At 33.4% G+C, this 18,121-nt stretch overlaps 2 protein-coding genes across 2 annotated transcripts; one reads left to right on the forward strand and one right to left on the reverse strand.

Moving 5' to 3' along the window:
- Positions 1-741: 741 nt before the first annotated feature.
- Positions 742-3,815, forward strand: LOC131022208 (FT-interacting protein 3-like). The gene is made up of 2 exons (XM_057951646.1): positions 742-921; positions 1,223-3,815. Exon 2 carries the CDS (start codon positions 1,255-1,257, stop codon positions 3,628-3,630), a length of 2,376 nt encoding a protein of 791 aa, XP_057807629.1. The 5' UTR covers positions 742-921; positions 1,223-1,254; the 3' UTR covers positions 3,631-3,815.
- Positions 3,816-13,580: 9,765 nt separating this feature from the next.
- LOC131021141 (protein FAR1-RELATED SEQUENCE 5-like) lies at positions 13,581-16,533 on the reverse strand. Its single transcript, XM_057950231.1, has 4 exons — positions 16,374-16,533; positions 15,543-15,666; positions 14,092-15,237; positions 13,581-13,998 (listed from the first exon to the last, which is right to left on the reverse strand). Exons 1-4 carry the CDS (start codon positions 16,531-16,533, stop codon positions 13,581-13,583), a joined length of 1,848 nt encoding a protein of 615 aa, XP_057806214.1.
- Positions 16,534-18,121: the final 1,588 nt, after the last annotated feature.

Consider the following 18,121-nt stretch of genomic DNA (forward strand, 5'->3'; position numbering starts at 1 on the left):
GGGTTAGCATTATTTTTTTACTATTTTTTCAAAGGAGGGTTAAAAAGGTATATTACAAAAATTCTAATTAAAATATTAATATTCTATATATATATATATACTAGTATATAAGAGTCAGAATTAGATTTTATTTTTTTGAAATGAGTGTTACAATTAGAAGTTAGATATATAAAATTATAATTAAAATATTATATATATATATATATATATATATATATCGAATCGAATATCTACGAATATCGAATCGAATATCATAATTTCTTATAAGTATTTGAATAATAATCGAATCGAATCGAATATTTGTTATCGAATACGAATCGAATAATTTCGAATACGAATAGGGCAATTTTGAATCGAATCTCGAATCGAGCAAAAATATTCGATTCATTTACAACCCTAGTCGCGGCTGTCACCCGCAGCAAAAGAGGATTCTGGCGAGGTGTTTTTCTTCTTAACTTGTGTCATTTTCTTTTCATGTTTCCATTTTGGAGAAGAACGCTGATTTTTTATAAGGCCGATTCCAACTTAAATATTTTACGCGAAAAATATGAAAGTTAGAAATTAGGATTAATAATCGTGTAAATACGAAATTGGATTATTGGATGACTTTACTCCACCCAATAAACATTTTGAACAGTGTAATTGCAGTACCGTTTTTTTGTTGTTTATTTTTTTTTTTGAAAAAAGAAAAAAAGAGTTAAGGGTGTAATTAATAAGGACACTGCTACTCCAATGAAAATTGAGGAATTTATTTTCACCTTAAAACCCTACAAATGAAATAAACCCCTCATAAAACACACACGCACGACGCACACACTAATGCGAAAATCTCTCTGAATATCATTTGCAGTCTGCATTCATCCTTCCACTTCCTGAAACCGTGCTCACTATCTTCCTCCTCAAACGCGCAGAGCAACAAAGGTTTGTATTGCTTTCTTTTCTCTTTTCTGATTTTCCGAAGGTTCCAATGGAGCATAAATTCTTTATCATAATCAATCATCGCTTGTTTTTTTTTTGTCTAATAGTAGTATATTTTTTTAACGCTCAAACCCGTTACCAAAATTGTAGGGAAAAACACACATAATAATTCCGTAACGGCTCATTTAATCGCTTCATATCGTATCCAATTTTTTAGCCGCCCTTGATTTTTTTTGAAAAAACGAGTTTTGCACCAAGCCATCCTAGTATTGTTCACTCTGTTTCTGGTGCTGTTTTTTTGCAGTTGGAGTTTTGGTTTCAAGCGCGCTGACAGAAATGGCGAACCAAAACCGGAATCAGAACCAGAACCAGAACCCCAACAGGAATCAGAACCACGATCGCAACCGAAATCCAGCCGTGGAGGAGGAATTCAACCTGAGGGAGACGCGGCCGAGCCTCGGCGGCGGGAGGGTCGTCGGAAACGATCGCGTCAGCAAGGCCTTCGACCTGGTGGAGCAGATGGACTATTTGTACGTCAGAATTGTCAAGTCGAAGGAGTTACCCGGCAGCCCCGATCCTTACGTAGAACTCAATCTCGGAGGGTTCAAGTCCGCCACCAGACATTTGGAGAAAACGTCGAATCCGGAGTGGAATCAGGTATTCTCGATTTCGAAAGATCAGATTCATGCCCCTCGCGTGGAGATTTCGGTGAAGGACAAGAGTGGAAACGGCGATGGTTTGATTGGGATGATTGTGCTTGACGGCATTGATGTTCCTCGAAGGGTGCCGCCGGATAGCCCGTTGGCGCCGGAATGGTACAGGCTGGAGAATCAGAGGGGAGAGAGGGTGGCCGGAGAGTTGATGTTTGCTATTTGGATGGGGACGCAGGCTGATGAGGCGTTCCCGGAAGCTTGGCATTTGGATGCCTCCACTGTTAATGGCGATGGCGTCACCGGAATTAGATCGAAGGTTTACTTATCTCCTCGCCTTTGGTATCTTAGGGTTAATGTGATTGAGGCTCAGGAATTGCAGATTGCTGATAAGAATCGGCAGCAGCCGGAGATTCTTGTGAGCGCTTCACATGGGAATATGGTTTTGAGGACTAAGATTTCTCAGAGCAGGAGTGCGAATCCGTTGTGGAATGAGGATCTGATGTTCACTGTCTCGGAGCCATTCGAGGATCAGTTGGTTTTGTGCGTGGAGGAGAAGATAGGGAACAAGAAGGATGAATTGGGGCAGTGTGTGATCCCTTTACATGGTGTGGAGAAGCGGATGGATTTCAAGCCTCCCGGAAGCAGGTGGTACAATCTTGAGAAGCATGGTGCTGCAGAGAATGGGAAGAAGAATTCGAGTAGGTTGAACAGCAGGCTTCATTTGAGAATCTGTTTTGATGGTGGTTATCATGTTCTTGATGAATTGACTCATTACAGTAGTGATCTGAGGCCCACGGCTAGGCAGCTTTGGAAGCCTGCAGTTGGAGTGCTGGAGTTAGGGATTTTGAATGCTCAGAATCTCGCGGCAATGAAGTCGAGAGACGGGAGGGGATTTACGGATGCTTATTGTGTGGCCAAGTACGGGCAGAAGTGGATCAGGACGAGAACAATCCTCAACAGCTTCAATCCCAAGTGGAACGAGCAGTACACGTGGGAAGTGTTCGACCCGTGCACTGTCATCACAGTCGGAGTCTTTGACAACAGCCATTTGCAGGGAGTGAATGGAGGTGCCAAGGATTCAAGAATCGGGAAGGTGAGGATTCGTCTGTCTACTCTCGAGACAGGTCGTGTTTACACACATTCGTATCCCCTTATAGTGCTCTCGCCTTCTGGTGTGAAGAAAATGGGTGAAATTCAGCTGGCTGTGAGGTTCTCTTGTCCATCTTTGTTCAATGTCTTGCAGCTGTACACTCAGCCGCTGCTGCCGAGCCTCCACTACCTCCACCCCCTCAGCTGCCAGCAGGTTGAGGTTCTGAGGCATCAGGCTACTCAGATTGTGTCAATGAGGCTGAGCCGTGCTGAGCCGCCCTTGAGAAAGGAAGTGGTGGAGTATATGCTTGATGTTGGGTCCAACTTGTGGAGCGTGAGACGAAGCAAAGCCAATCATCTCAGAATTGCAGGGATCCTCTCTGCCATTGCCAAACTGTTGAAATGGTTTGATCATATTTGCAGTTGGAAGAATCCTCTGATGACAGTTCTAGTCCACATTGTGTTCTTGGCATTCGTATGCTTCCCGTGGTTGATCCTGAGCACTGTGTTTCTGTACCTTTTCTTGATTGGGACATGGAATTATCGTGGGAGGCCTCGCAACCCACCACACATGGATGTGAGGTTGTCTCAAGCTGATACAGCACTGAACGACGAGTTGGATGAGGAGTTCGACTCGTTCCCGACGTCTCTGAAGCAAATCGAGATTGTGAAAGGGAGATATGATAGGCTGAGGGCTATTGCTTCCCGTGTGCAGACGGTTCTTGGCGACATGGCCACGCAAGGGGAGAGGTTCTACAATCTGCTGAGCTGGAGGGATCCGAGGGCGACGGCACTGTTTCTCATCTTCTGTTTGGTTGCTGCTGTCGTGCTCTACGTGACTCCTCTCAGAGTTGTGGTGATTGTCACGGGATTTTACGCGATGAGGCATCCTAGGTGTCGCGACCGGCTTCCGTCGCATCCCATGAATTTCTTGAGGAGGTTGCCTGCGAGAACGGATGGTTTGTTGTGACCAATTCTGCATTGTCTCTTTGCAGTTTAATTATTATGAGTTGTTTTGTTTTGAGAGTGTTTGTGGGATTTAGGTTTTTGGGTATATAGGTGAGTGGCTCTTGCTTGCTTTCCTCTGATTTAATGTAAATTGTTCTTCTCCGATCCTTAAGTTATCTGGTAAATCTCTTGATTCTTCTGGATTTTGCATATCCCCTCTGTTTGCTCTGCATTTTGACCGTTTCATATATTGAATTTCTCTTTTTTCTTCTCGTTTGTTCATGCGGTTGGATGAAAATGAATACTTTGCTGTTTGTTGTGGAGATTTGTATTGTTGAAATTTGTGATTCCATCTTTGTCAAAAAAAAAAAGTTGTGATTCTATCTATCATTCGACAAGTTTCCGAGGGAAATATGTGTCCTGTGACTCCTGTTGATTTTTTTTTTTTTTTTGGAATTAGAAGTGAGTATGTCATAGAATTTTTCATATTTAAGTTTGTTTGCACGTAAATATACAAATTTTTTAATTATTTTTTTAGTACTCTTTTAATTTAGATACAATAATTTAGTGTTATTTTTTCCACGGCATACAATTTCATTTTAAATTAAATTGTAACTGACTTAGCTTCTACGTGGCATATTATTCTATGTGGTGTGTATGCTGGTAAATTCACGATCTGTTAATAAATTGCTCGACACGAGCACGATACGATTTACACAAATAAAAACATGAAACGAACGCAACACAAAAATGATAGCAACACCATTTAAATAGTGTTGAAACACACGATTTAACAAAAAAATCTGATTAAACACTAGTTTATGCTGATATATCAAATTAGATGGAAACTATTTAAAAGTTTTAATTTTTTTACACAAAAACTTAAATGAGCGCCGTTCAAATCATGCGCTCACAGAATGCGCGCGGGTCTGGGTCGGGTCGGACCCGAGACCCGGATCCAACTTATATATTAAAAAAAAACCTCAGCTCCTTCTCTCTGCGTCTCGCTCTTCTCACATTTGAGATCGGCCAAGGAGAATTCGTCGCCTCCCAAATACTTGGTCTTGGCGAGTGCGGTTTCGGAGCCAGAGACCGCCGCTTATTCCTTTCAAGATCCGGCAACGTCCTCGCCTTTACACCGGTGATCCCTCTTTCTTTCTCCCTCTCTTCGTCTCTCACTGGAAAAATAAAACCAAAAGAAAACCCTAAATTTTTCCCCTTTTCTAAACCTTTCACCGTCTTCTTGTGAGCGGAGGGTTCAGCGAGAATGAGAGATGAGAGAAGGGGACGACGTCAGGAGGTGCCGCCACTCGCCGATCCCTCAGCGGCTCTAATTTGTTCTTGAAAGCTCCGGCTCTGCTTTACCTGGTGAAGCCCAAGGCGAAGCAGATGGTGTCGATGGATTGGATTCCGTTAGTGCTCTGAGTTTTGGAGTTCGGCGATCAGCTGCAGATACTCTTCACCGTGAGGTGCAGCCCTCACGAGGAACAAGAATTTTGAGGAACACTATTTACATCAGGATTGGTTTCCGAATCTTCTTCAGAAACACTATTCAGAGGAACTCTTTCTTCATTGACTTTGTGACTTTCTGATTTGGATAATTTTTCTTCACAGCTAACATAGTTTGAGCTCGACACTTGCTTTGTTGTAGTTAGGGATGTCAATCGGGCCAGCCCATCGGGTTTTCGGGCTAGCCCTATCGGGTTCCAGGTTAGTCGGGTGCGGGCTAATCGATTAGCCACACATAATTTGTGACACATTATTATGTGTGGCAGTATAGCCACACATAATTAAATATGTGTAGGTAAATTCATTTAACAGTTTTAAATAATTAATGACATTTAATTATGTGTAGGTAAAAAGATTTAGTCACATTTATTTTTTATTTTTATTTTCCGTTTAACTCTTAATATATTTTATGCTGACGTGGAAATTTTAGCCACACATAATTTGTGGCACATAATAATGTGTGGCAATACACCCACACATAATTGAATATGTGTAGGTAAATTGAGTAGATGATTTTAAAGACATTTAATTATGTGTGGGTAAAAAGATTTAGTCACATTTATTTTTTATTTTTATTTTTTGTTTAATTCTTAATATAAATACAATTACGCTGATGTGGCAAATTAATAACGATCATTAGCTACATCATAAATTTAATTTAAGATGTTAGATTCAAAATCTAGAATAAGTAATTCAAGTATTGAAATTAAAATTGTCGGACAAGTTTCTCAATCATAATTAAAATTAATTTCGTAAAGATGAAATGAAATGATATATATAAATTTACACTCGTGAAAAATTATTAATTATACTTTTCCATGAATAATTGGTTAAAAATTTAAATATGTTATATTAGTTAATAATTGTACTTTTTTATGAAAGTTATATATAATAAAGCAATATACAAAATATGATAATTGTTGCCAAAAAATGCAATTATATAAAATTATTGAAAACTAAAAGTCTAAAACAAACATTTACCCACAAAAATTAGAAAACATTTTATTTTACCGCTACGTTTTCATTTTACCGCCAGATGCTAAAACCCTCCACATATTCGGCAGTTACTCCAAGCGATCCCCACATCCCTCTCCAAATACTCCAAACAAAGCTCTAATTTTTCCTTTCATGGGTTGTTTATCGGGAGACGACAGCGCGAGGAGGATAGGCGATGAGGTGCCGTTGAAGTTGAGGTTGGAGGAAGTGGAGGGGGGCGGCGACCTGGTGATGGATTTCGGCGATCCAGGGGCATTGGTGGGAGACGGCGTTGCGGCAGAGAGGCTCCTACCCTAGATCTGGGTCATTGTATTTTTTTAAATTTGATTTTAGTAGTATTATTGTTAATTGTTTGATCAATGTTTTCTTGATTGTGGTAGATTTGAGTCGTAGAAGGGGATGATCTTCTAAGGCTTTTTCTCACCATGGAGTCAGTTATCTCTTTCTCCCCTGAGTCCCCTCCCCTCTCTCTCTCCACTTAGAATTCAAGCTCAAGTTATAATACTTGCATTATATATATATGCAGTGAAACTAGCCTGCAATAGCAATTGGAGCAGCATTTGGAAACTGTCTCTGAGCTTCATCCATTCCGGCTTCTTTGGGGGAAGAAGACAAGGTGAGCACTGGTTTGGAACTTCTTCTGCTTCTTTGCATTCTCACACATTAATTTCAAGTAAAATGTCATCTCTCAAATAAGATTTGATTTATGTCATTAGATTGAATTGGCGTTGACAGATCTTGCTTTATCTTCCTTTATATATGCTGATAGAAACACAAATATGTTTAACTAACTGGTGAAGAACTATTATTGGAGGGATTGTTGCTGACTATTCTTGCAACTATAGGAAATGGCTCATGTTTTCAGCTTTGTAGGAGTGTCAGCTTATCACTTTGTAAATTGTGTAGAAATATGTAGTGTAAAAATATTGGTAAATTAAGATGTGGCTTCATTAAATGTAAATTGTGTCGAACTATTGTTGGTTGTTTTGTTTGTTTGTTTAGCTAGCAAACTTTACCAATTGATGCATCAAATGGTTTGAGGGATTTTGAATAAATATGATATCAAGTCTTTTTTCGACTTTGAAGTATTTGATTTATTCATCCCCTACAGGAAAGAAATTTGGCTTTAAATGCATCATATTTCCTAAAAGCTGGTGGCCACTTTGTCATATCTATCAAGGTTTGTATCTCTGATTTCTTTTAATGTCTGATAGCTTAATAGTAAGAATCACTAAGCTTAATATCTTAACTTCTGGACCAAACTTTTTGATGTTCTTCTTTAAGGTCTAAAAATCATAAGGCACGAAACTAATGTATATGTATTTCACTCAATATAAATGTTGTTCTCACATAAAGAAGTGGTTTTTTTAAATCTAGTTAGGGAAATAATTTATAGCCCAGCAACTTTGTTTTATCCACTCGAACTCACTCTTGCTTCTTCTAGCTTGAGAATTGATTCTTTTAAAAACTGAAATCACTTAATGGATTAAACTAACAATTGGAGCAATTATATTTTTTAGGTTATTTTAACTTTGTTATATGTACTTTACAATATGTTAAATTGTGTATATTGACTAATATTGTGTTTCTCTTATCTTGACAGGAGTAATTGAAAAAGTTATCATGATGGTTAACCAATGTTCAACTATTCTAATGTACAATGGAATTGCTTTTGATCAAGAGCTCGAAGAAAAATTATCAGTCCTAGATTAATCGCGAGTTGTAGATTAAGTGCTTAGTTATTTAGATATTTATAATTATATGTAGTTAGTCATTTCGCACATATACTTTGATTTTGTTGAATATTTTTTATGTAAATGTTTTGTATGATATTCTTGTTATATTTAATGTGTTGAGTATTATATTTAATTTTTTATTTTTGATTGTAATTATGATTATGATTATATTATAGTTGACTAATAAAATATAATATTTGAAAATAGTAATATTTTTTCTAAAATTCAATTACAAAAAAAATATTTTTCTCCACACATATAAATATACTTTTAGTGACATATATATGTAGGTAAATATTTGATGATTTACCCACACATAAAATTTGCCACGTGTAAATGCCATGTCATTTCCACATCATCGCTGCAGTATGTCATAAATATCTTTTCCCACACATAAAATGTATTATTCGTGACATATATATGTGTAGGTAAATGTTTGGTGATTTACCCACACATATACATATGTGTGGATAATACCCTTTCTTTACAAAGTTTTACCCACACATGTTGACATTTGGCTTATGTGTGGGTAAAAAGAAACAGTGACACATAAATATACTTTTAGCCACACATCCATGTGTGGCTAAAACCCTTAATTTCTTGTAGTGATCGGGTTGGAGATTTTTTCGGGTTGTAAATCTTCAACCCTAACCCTAAACATTCGGGTTTCGGGCTAGCCCATCGGGCTAATCAGGTTAAAGGCGTAAAAATAAAACTATCATTTGTATTTTATTATTCCTAATGATCTAATGTATGATGTATAAAATATACATAGATATTAAAGATATAAATTATATAGCAAAGCATGAAATGCAAAAATATAAGATATTCAAGATTACATAAACAAAATTATATTAAAATGAGATAGTAAAATTTAACATGTATCAAGGCACTAGAATCAATCTGGATTATTACTGAATAATTAGTGGATTTGCCATGCACGTCTCATTGACAGAAAAAAAAAATGGTATCACTTTAAAATGAGATACTAATAATTAATTTCTAACTAATGAGATACTAATAATCAATTTCTACAAAAAATTCGTAATTAATTTCACTTTTTTTAATGAGATTGCGCGCACACACACATATATATTCTAACTAATTAAATTCATTTTTTTAATGAGGCTACATATATATATTTAAGCAAATACCATAGATCTAAACATAGCAGAAGTTGTAACTGGATGCATCAGTCACAATTCCGTCAGCCCACCGGGTTTTCGGGCTAGCCCTATCGGGTTCCGGGTTAGTCGGGTGCGGGCTAATCGGGCTGGAGGTTTTTTCGGGTTGCGATTTTTCAACCCTAACCCTCTAATTTTGTCGGGTTATTCGGGTCGGCCCACGGGTTTCGGGCTGCATTGACATCCCTAGTTGTAGTAACCAAATCCAAACAAGGTTTCTGCTCTTCTGAGGATTCATAGTTTGTTTTTGCTTTTTAATGCACTTTGCTTCCTCCTCATATTTTGAGATTTAAACTGAGAAATAGAACATAAACTGTAAGGAAATGAAACTTTTATTATTACAAAATGACACTTGCACTAAAAGAACATTTTATCAAAAACAATAACACTATATTCATATAAAAATTACACTATATACATGTATTTGAAAATGACGCTATAAACACTATAAAACACACAATCGAAAAATTTCACGAACTAAAAGTTAAAAACATTTGAAAAAATTTTGATATCAACACATGATACAGATTTATAGAGAAAAACTATAATTATGCTCAAAAGGTAGTAAGAATTGAAATAAAAAAATGAGGACAAGAATTTTGAGAACGCAAAGCAGATCATTTCTCTCGGATGATTAGGCCTGCTGGTGAGAAGGATGGATGTAAGGGACTTGCCTGAGAAGACCCGGGCTTCATCCGTTCTTCGTCTCTGCATACAAGCACATGGGAGCTGTCGCCACTTCTTGGTCAAGAACATCAAGAGAGACGCGATTCTAAGCCTATTAGTCCTTGAGAAGTGGCAAGGGCAAGGGCATGCTCTGGCTTTTCTGTATGAGCAACAAATTTGTTTCATTTTACATGGGAATTTGGTAGGAAATTGATTCGTAAATGATACTACTATGAAAATGACACTATAAATCTTAGTGAATGCCACTTTTAATATACGTAAATGGCACCATTTCTTTTAATAAATGACATTATTTTTCAAACTAAATGAAACCTTTAATATAGAACCAAACAAAAAGAACCAAACCTTTAAATATGGAACAAATTATACTATTTTCTTGACTAAATAAAACCTTTAAATATAGAACAAATGATACTATTTTTCTTACTAAATGAAACCTTTAATATAAAACAAATGATACTATTTTTCTTACTAAATGAAATTTCAAAGTGTCATTTCAATTCTTCAAGTGTTGAAGTGTCATTCTAAATTTCAAAGTGTCATTTCAAGTGTTGAAGTGTCATTCTAAATTTCAACGTGTCATTTCAAGTCTCATAGTGTCATTTGAATTCTTCAAGTATTATTTGAAGTGTTGATATGTCATTTGAAATATCATAGTGTCATTTGAATTCTTCAAGTGTCATTTCAAGTGTTGAAGTGTTATTAGAAATTTCAAAGTGTCATTTGAAGTGTTGAAGTGTTATTCTAAATTTCAAAGTGTCATTTGAAGTGTTGAAGTGTTATTCTAAATTTCAAAGTGTCATTTCAAGTGTTGAAGTGTTATTCTAAATTTTAAAGTGTCATTTCAAGTGTTGAAGTGTCATTTTAAGTGTTGAAGTGTCATTGTAAATTTCAAAGTGTTATTTTAAGCGTCATAGTATCATATGAATTCTTCAAGTATTATTTGAAGTGTTGATGTGTCATTTGAAATATCATAGTGTCATTTGAATTCTTCAAGTGTTGAAGTGTCATTTTAAGTGTTGAAGTGTCATTGTAAATTTCAAAGTGTCATTTTAAGTGTCATAGTGTCATTTGAATTCTCCAAGTGTTATTTGAAGTGTTGATGTGTTGAAGTGTTGAAGTGTTGAAGTGTCATTTGAGTATCACCTTTAAGTGTTGAAGTGTCATTTCAATTCTTCAAGTGTCATTTGAAATGTCATAGTGTCATTTGAATTCTTCAAGTGTCATTTCAAGTGTTGAAGTGTTATTCGAAATTTCAAAGTGTCATTTCAAGAATTGAAGTGTCATTTGAAGTGTTGAAGTGTCATTGTAAATTTCAAAGTGTGATTTTAAGTGTCATACTGTCATTTGAATTCTTCAAGTGTTATTTGAAGTGTTGATGTGTCATTTGAAATGTCATAGTGCCATTTGAATTCTTCGAGTGTCATTTCAAGTGTTTAAGTGTTATTTGAAATTTCAAAGTGTCATTTCAAGTCTCATAGTGTCATTTCAAGTGTTGAAGTGTCATTCGAGAAATCAAAGTGTCATTTCAATTCTTCAAGTGTTATTTGAAATATCATAGTGTCATTTGAATTCTTCAAGTGTCATTTCAAGTGTTGATGTGTCATTTGAAATGTCATAGTGTCATTTGAATTCTTCAAGTGTCATTTCAAGTGTTGGAGTATTATTCGAAATTTCAAAGTGTCATTTCAAGAATTGAAGTGTCATTTGAAGTGTTGAAGTGTCATTGTAAATTTCAAAGTGTGATTTTAAGTGTCATACTGTCATTTGAATTCTTCAAGTGTTATTTGAAGTGTTGATGTGTCATTTGAAATGTCATAGTGTCATTTGAATTCTTCGAGTGTCATTTCAAGTGTTTAAGTGTTATTTGAAATTTCAAAGTGTCATTTCAAGTCTCATAGTGTCATTTCAAGTGTTGAAGTGTCATTTTAAGTGTTGAAGTGTCATTCGAGAAATCAAAGTGTCATTTCAATTATTCAAGTGTCATTTGAAATATCATAGTGTCATTTGAATTCTTCAAGTGTTATTTCAAGTGTTGATGTGTTGAAGTGTTGAAGTGTCATTTGAGTATCACCTTTAAGTGTTGAAGTGTCATTTGAAGTGTTGAAGTGTTATTAGAAATTTCAAAGTGTCATTTCAAGTCTCATAGTGTCATTCCGGGGCGCACAAAGCTAAGATGCAAGTATGTAGCACGGATCATACTATCAGAAATCAATGAGATGAGGGAGTCTGTCCTTGAAGAAGTTAAGAAATTTGTCTTAACATGAAACTGACTTGAAATTTAAGTTTTTGATGGATTTTGTTGTAGTATTTGAAAATACTATAAACCCATTTGCAGTCCTACTGTTAATTAGTGATGTTGGTTTTTCATATACAATATGGGGATTATGTCGTTGTTTTGAAATCAAACTTATGTGTATTGTTTTTTATGTCATTGTTGCTGTGAAACACATGTTGTCAACGCTATTATGAAAATGACACTCCCTATGTTTGAAAATGACACTAATCAAATGACACTAACATTAAACATTATATTATTAGCGTTATGAAAATGACACTCCCTATCTTTGAAAATGACACTAACATTATATTATATAAAAATGACACTGACACTATATAAAAATGACAGTTTAATTATTGAAATGACATTACAATATTTCAATAGACACTATGACATTTCAAATGAAATTATGGAATTTCAATAACATTTCAAATTACACTACAATAGTTTTTAAAATGATACTATGACATTCGAAACAAAAATATTAGATTTTAAATGAAACTATCAAATTTCATATGACATTATCACACTTTCATATATTATAGTGTCATTTGAAATATTGTAGTATCATTTCAAATCTTAAAGTTTCATTTGAAATGTCGTAGTGTTATTTTCGTAGTGTCATTTCAAATCTTAAAGTTTCATTTCTATAGTGTCATAGTGTTATTTTCGTAGTGTCTTTTGAAATCTTTAAGTTTCATTTTGATAGTGGCATAGTGTCATTTGAATTCTTGTAAGGTTATATGAAATCTTAAAGTTTCATTTAATATAGTGTCTTTTGAAATCTTTAAGTTTCATTTTCATAGTGGCATAGTGTCAGAATTCTTGTAAGGTTATATGAAATCTTAACGTTTCATTTAATATGCCAAAGTTTCATTTGTAATCATAAATTCGTACAGTGTCAAGTTAATACTATAATAAAACTACACAAGAACTGCAATGAAACTATATAATGAAACAATATGTGTAATGAAACAATGCAAGTTAAAACTACAAGAATTGGAATGAAACTATATCTTTTATAGAACAAAAGAACAAATGATACTATTTTTCTTACTAAATGAAACCTTTAATATAGAACAAATGATACTAAATTAAATGAAACCTTTAATAGAGAACAAAGAAAATCTCGCCTTTTAATAAAGAAATTACATACCTAAAAGAAAGAAACTACAAGTATTAAAAGAAATAAACTACATACTTAAAAGAAAGAAACTACAAGTATTTAAAGAAAGAAACTAGAAGTATTTAAAGAAAGAAACTATAGAAAAAAGAAAAAAACTACAAGTATTAAAAGAATGAAACTACATACTTAAAAGAAAGAAACTACAAAAAATCTCGCCTTTTAATAAAGAAATTACATACTTAAAAGAAAGAAACTACAAATATTAAAAGAAAGAAACTACATACTTAAAACAAAGAAACTACAAGTATTTAAAGAAAGAAACTACAAGAATTTAAAGAAAGAAACTATAGCAAAAAAGAAAGAAATTACAAGTATTAAAAAGGCAGACTTTATATAATCAGTAAGCACAAATTCATATCAACTAGTATAAAGTTCACTTACAACGAAATTAGTCTAAAATAATATGGGGTTAGGTGTCTTTGTACCAAATTCCTTTGATTGTTTTGAATTTGATGCAGTAGATTTCTTATTACTCTTCTTTCCAACATCATAATGACCCTGTATTCTCTTTCTTCTTCCCTTTGTGTTAGAACGATTAGGATCCAATACATTATCAGCACAAGCACTGGATACTGCAACATCTTCCATTTGATTCACAGCTTGTGTTGTAATCATCAATGATTCAAGATCCAATGTTATACTGTTCAATCCATTCTCTATAACTGCCCTGCACTCTTCACTATCTTGTGCTCTTAGAACAAGATTGTATGATTTTCTCATTATTTGATTTCTCCACATGGAATTGTTACTGTTGTTGACAGAATCAAATGCTCCTTTATCCCACAAATTCTTTTTTGCAAACTTTGTCCATCTTTTCATAATGTAACATTATGGTATTTTATCTACCGAATGGTTATGCAATATCCTCAAACAATGACGACAAAGAATACCACATTCCTCAAACTTTTTGCATGAACAAGTAATGAAACTTTCTTTTGTGGAAAATGACACTGTATATCCTATCATCCCATCATCATTAGTGACATTATATGCTTTGAATTGCTCATCTTCATATATAGATGAAAAAGAGACAGATATAGACTCCTTGAATTCAATTTCAAAATCTCTGAAAATGTTGAAGGTATATACCTCAGATGCATGCTGTAGAAGTCCTCTTATCTTCAAAACAGAGTTAGGCTTGCCTCTTATGCATCTGAATTCATCGGTTTGTTCATTGCTTCTCCATCTGTCAACTGTTTGCTTGAATATTTTATAAAAATCATTCAAACTTGTTGTTTTCTTTGCGTTGAAGCCAAGTGTACTATTTGTGCTCTCACTTCTTTGTGATGACAAAATTCCAGCTGAGAAGAAGTCTTTGTTGTAAGCATTGCACCACTTTTCCTTCAAGTCATACAATCTGTTGAACCAAGTTATATTTTCAAGTTTATAGTTTGAAATCATGTTCTTCCAACAGATTTCAAACTCTTCACTATTTGCACATCCTGTCATGCACTTTTGAAACATTTTAGTGAAGGTTTTATCAGACTTCAAACTCCCTAGGTGACTCTGTGCATTCTGGTATAAATGCCATATGCATAACCTATGTCTTGTCAGGGGGAATACTTTCTCAATTCCATTTGATATTGCCTTATCTTGATCGGTAAACAATGTCACAGGACATCTACCCTCCATAGATTTCTTGAAAACATCAAATAACCACTCAAATGTTTCTGTTTGCTCATTTGAGATGAAAGCACAAGCAAACATGACATTTCTCTTATGGTTGTTTACTCCAACAAAAGGCGCACAGATAAGATTGTACTTATTGGTCCTATACGTAGTGTCAAATACCATTACATCCCCAAATAACATGAAATCTTGCTTCATCATTGAATCTCTCCAGAATATATTACTCAACCTCTCTTCTTCATCTAGTTTGACTCTAAAGAAAAACTCCTCATCTTCAACACCATGCTGATTTAAACTGTCAATTAATGTTTGTGCATCTCCTCCTTCAATTGCCTTCATTTTAATCTTATTCACATGGTTCAAGTGGTCTTTCTTGGTATGACCAACAAGATGTTCACCACCTGCTTCTTCTGCCAAGTATCTATATGAGTCAGTTGGTCTCATTCCAGAACACAATCAATTACCTTCGATTTCTCAGCAGTTATCGATCTCTCAGAACGGAATAAGTGAGTCAAACCCTGCTTCATAAATTGATTATTGTGCTCTTTCTTATGGTGGCATACTTCAAAAACACCATTATTAGAATCAAAGTCTGCTCTCAACATTGCTTTGCAGTTTGTTCTTGTCGTGAAACTTCTTTTTGTTGTATCTTCACCATTATGCTTTGTTAATCCTTAACAAGAGCACACTAGTAATTTATATTTCAATACCCCATTATCTGTATACTTTGATGATGATCTTCTAATGTCGAATCCAACTTCTTTAGCATAAGATTTATATGCTTTGTATATGTCTTCGAAGTTTTGACTTCTTAATCCAAGTAAAGGATCACAAGAAGAAGAACTCTGACCTATAAAAAATAAAAAGACACTTTTAATATATTTAAATAAAACTGGATCCTTTCTTAAATTATAATATTATTGTATTCGTTATAGCAGACAGTCTACTGTTTTTTAAAATACTGTGGTGCATAAACCACTATATATGTAAATGAAACCATTATTGTCAAGTAATGGCACTTAGTATATTAGCCAGTTAGTTACATAAAACGAATAAATCATTTCTAAAACTTTGTTAAATAAACAAGATTTGAATAAATTTTTAAGTGACACTCTACTGTTAACAAATGAAACTATTACGATCAATTAATGACACTTTTCATATATTTAAGTTAATCATATAGACGACAAAGTTATTTATGAAACTTCATTAAATTAGCTTTTCAAAATGATACTATACTATATATAAATGAAACTATTACGATAAAAAAATGACACTTTTTCATATAAGCAAGTTTATTATATAGACGACTAAGTCATTTATGAAGTTAGCTTTTCAAAATGACACTATACTATATATAAATGAAACTATTACGATAAAATAATGACACTTTTTCATATATGCAAGTTTATCATATAGATGAGTAAATTTCGTTAAGAATGATAGTATACTAAATATAATTGAAACTATTACGATCAAGTAATGAAACTTTTCATATAGACGACTAAATCATTCGTGATGTGAAATGTTTTGAAGGAATCAGTAAAATATTAGTACCTTGTATCAATGTATCTTCATCTAAATCTTGATCTGTAGAGAAGTCTTTATCTGTAGAAACATTGCCAGATTCACAACTGTAATCATCATTCAAGTTAATTTCTTCATTCAACTGCACATTAAAATCTTGAATCTCTACTATTATATCAGAATCGCCCATTGCTGAATTCTTTAAGATGGCGGCGGATATTTAACACCGCCGCGATCAAACGAAATTTTCTGAAGAAATTTTTGGAAGAAAATCGTGAAAAAGTTGAAAAGAAGATGGCGGCGTATGTTTAAGAAAGAAATCCCGAAAAACCTGAAAAAAATCTCAATAATATTTCGATTTTTTTTTAAAATATATGTTGGATCCGGGTCTGGGATCCGACCCGACCCAGAATCCGCGCGCATTCTGTGAGCGCACAATTATAACGGCGCTCACCTAAGTCCGCCTCATTTTTTTATATGATAAATGATAGTAGTACTATAACAAATATTGTAAGTAATAAAATATTCCTAAATATATAACATACTGGTTTAATTCCATATAACAATAATAACAAATGATAGGTGGAACATATTATCTGCATCGTTGAAAATGAACCATTTCATCATCCCAAGGTGTCTTCAGTCTATTATCGGATTAATGATAGCTTTATCGATTTTATCACATCATTTGAAAATTTATCAATTATATCTCAATCTTGGACAATATTATTAATTATATTTCAATCTTTAAATTTTTTCAATTTTATCGTAACCATTTAAACTTATTTCATGCGAGGAGAGTAATATTTTTGCGTAAAGACCCTATTTTCTAAAAAGTTGTTTGATACAATTAACACAAGTTAGAAAAGATTGAGATATAATTAATCAATTTTGAAAGTTATGATAGAATTGATAAAATTGTTAAAAGATGGGTTATATCTGATAAGTTTCAAATTTTGCATTGTAAATCAATAAAATCAATAAAGGTTGAGATAAATTTCATTATTAATCATTTTATTATTGGGACTAGTACGCTCTCTCGTGCGATGCATATGTTACGATTACACTAAAGCATTAATATAACTAAATTAATAACCGTCATTTAATATAATAATTTTGGCTCGTAAAAGTCCAAATCGTATATTATTAAATTGTTATATAAATAAATAAATAAATAAATAAATAAATAATTTGTACACATAATTAAATAAATATATATATATAATATTATAAATTCTAATTTGAAGATATATAACTAATACTTTATTTACAAATTCATATTAAAATTAATACAAATTTCCTCCTCCCTTAATTGCATTAAAAAATATTGTAGTTTAAATAATTATAATTAAAAATCATGCGAACTTTTTTAAAATGAAAAAAAATGACATATGCTTATGTTGTTATGTTTGTCACCAATAAACGAAAATACAATGAAAATAGAGTACGATATTCAACATTATAGATAAATGAGAGCGAAAAAAAATTAATTTTAATATTTTAATTGATCATAACTTAATAATCTCAAATTTATTTTTTATAATTTTTATATCAAATTAAAGATCTTTTCACAATCATTAATTTAACATCTATTTTGAGCATTATTTTTATAATAGAAATTAATGATTGTTTTTAAAAGAATTAAAAAAAAGAAGGTAGAAAATTTGGAGGGAAAGTTTATGAGGAGAGATAAAAATTGGAGGTAAACAAACTCCTCTTTTATATTATATATAGATATAGATTATGACCAAAAAATACATGAACTTTTAAAAAATACT

Source organism: Salvia miltiorrhiza, chromosome 4 (genome assembly GCF_028751815.1).
Source record: "Salvia miltiorrhiza cultivar Shanhuang (shh) chromosome 4, IMPLAD_Smil_shh, whole genome shotgun sequence".
Classification (NCBI taxonomy): domain Eukaryota; kingdom Viridiplantae; phylum Streptophyta; class Magnoliopsida; order Lamiales; family Lamiaceae; genus Salvia; species Salvia miltiorrhiza.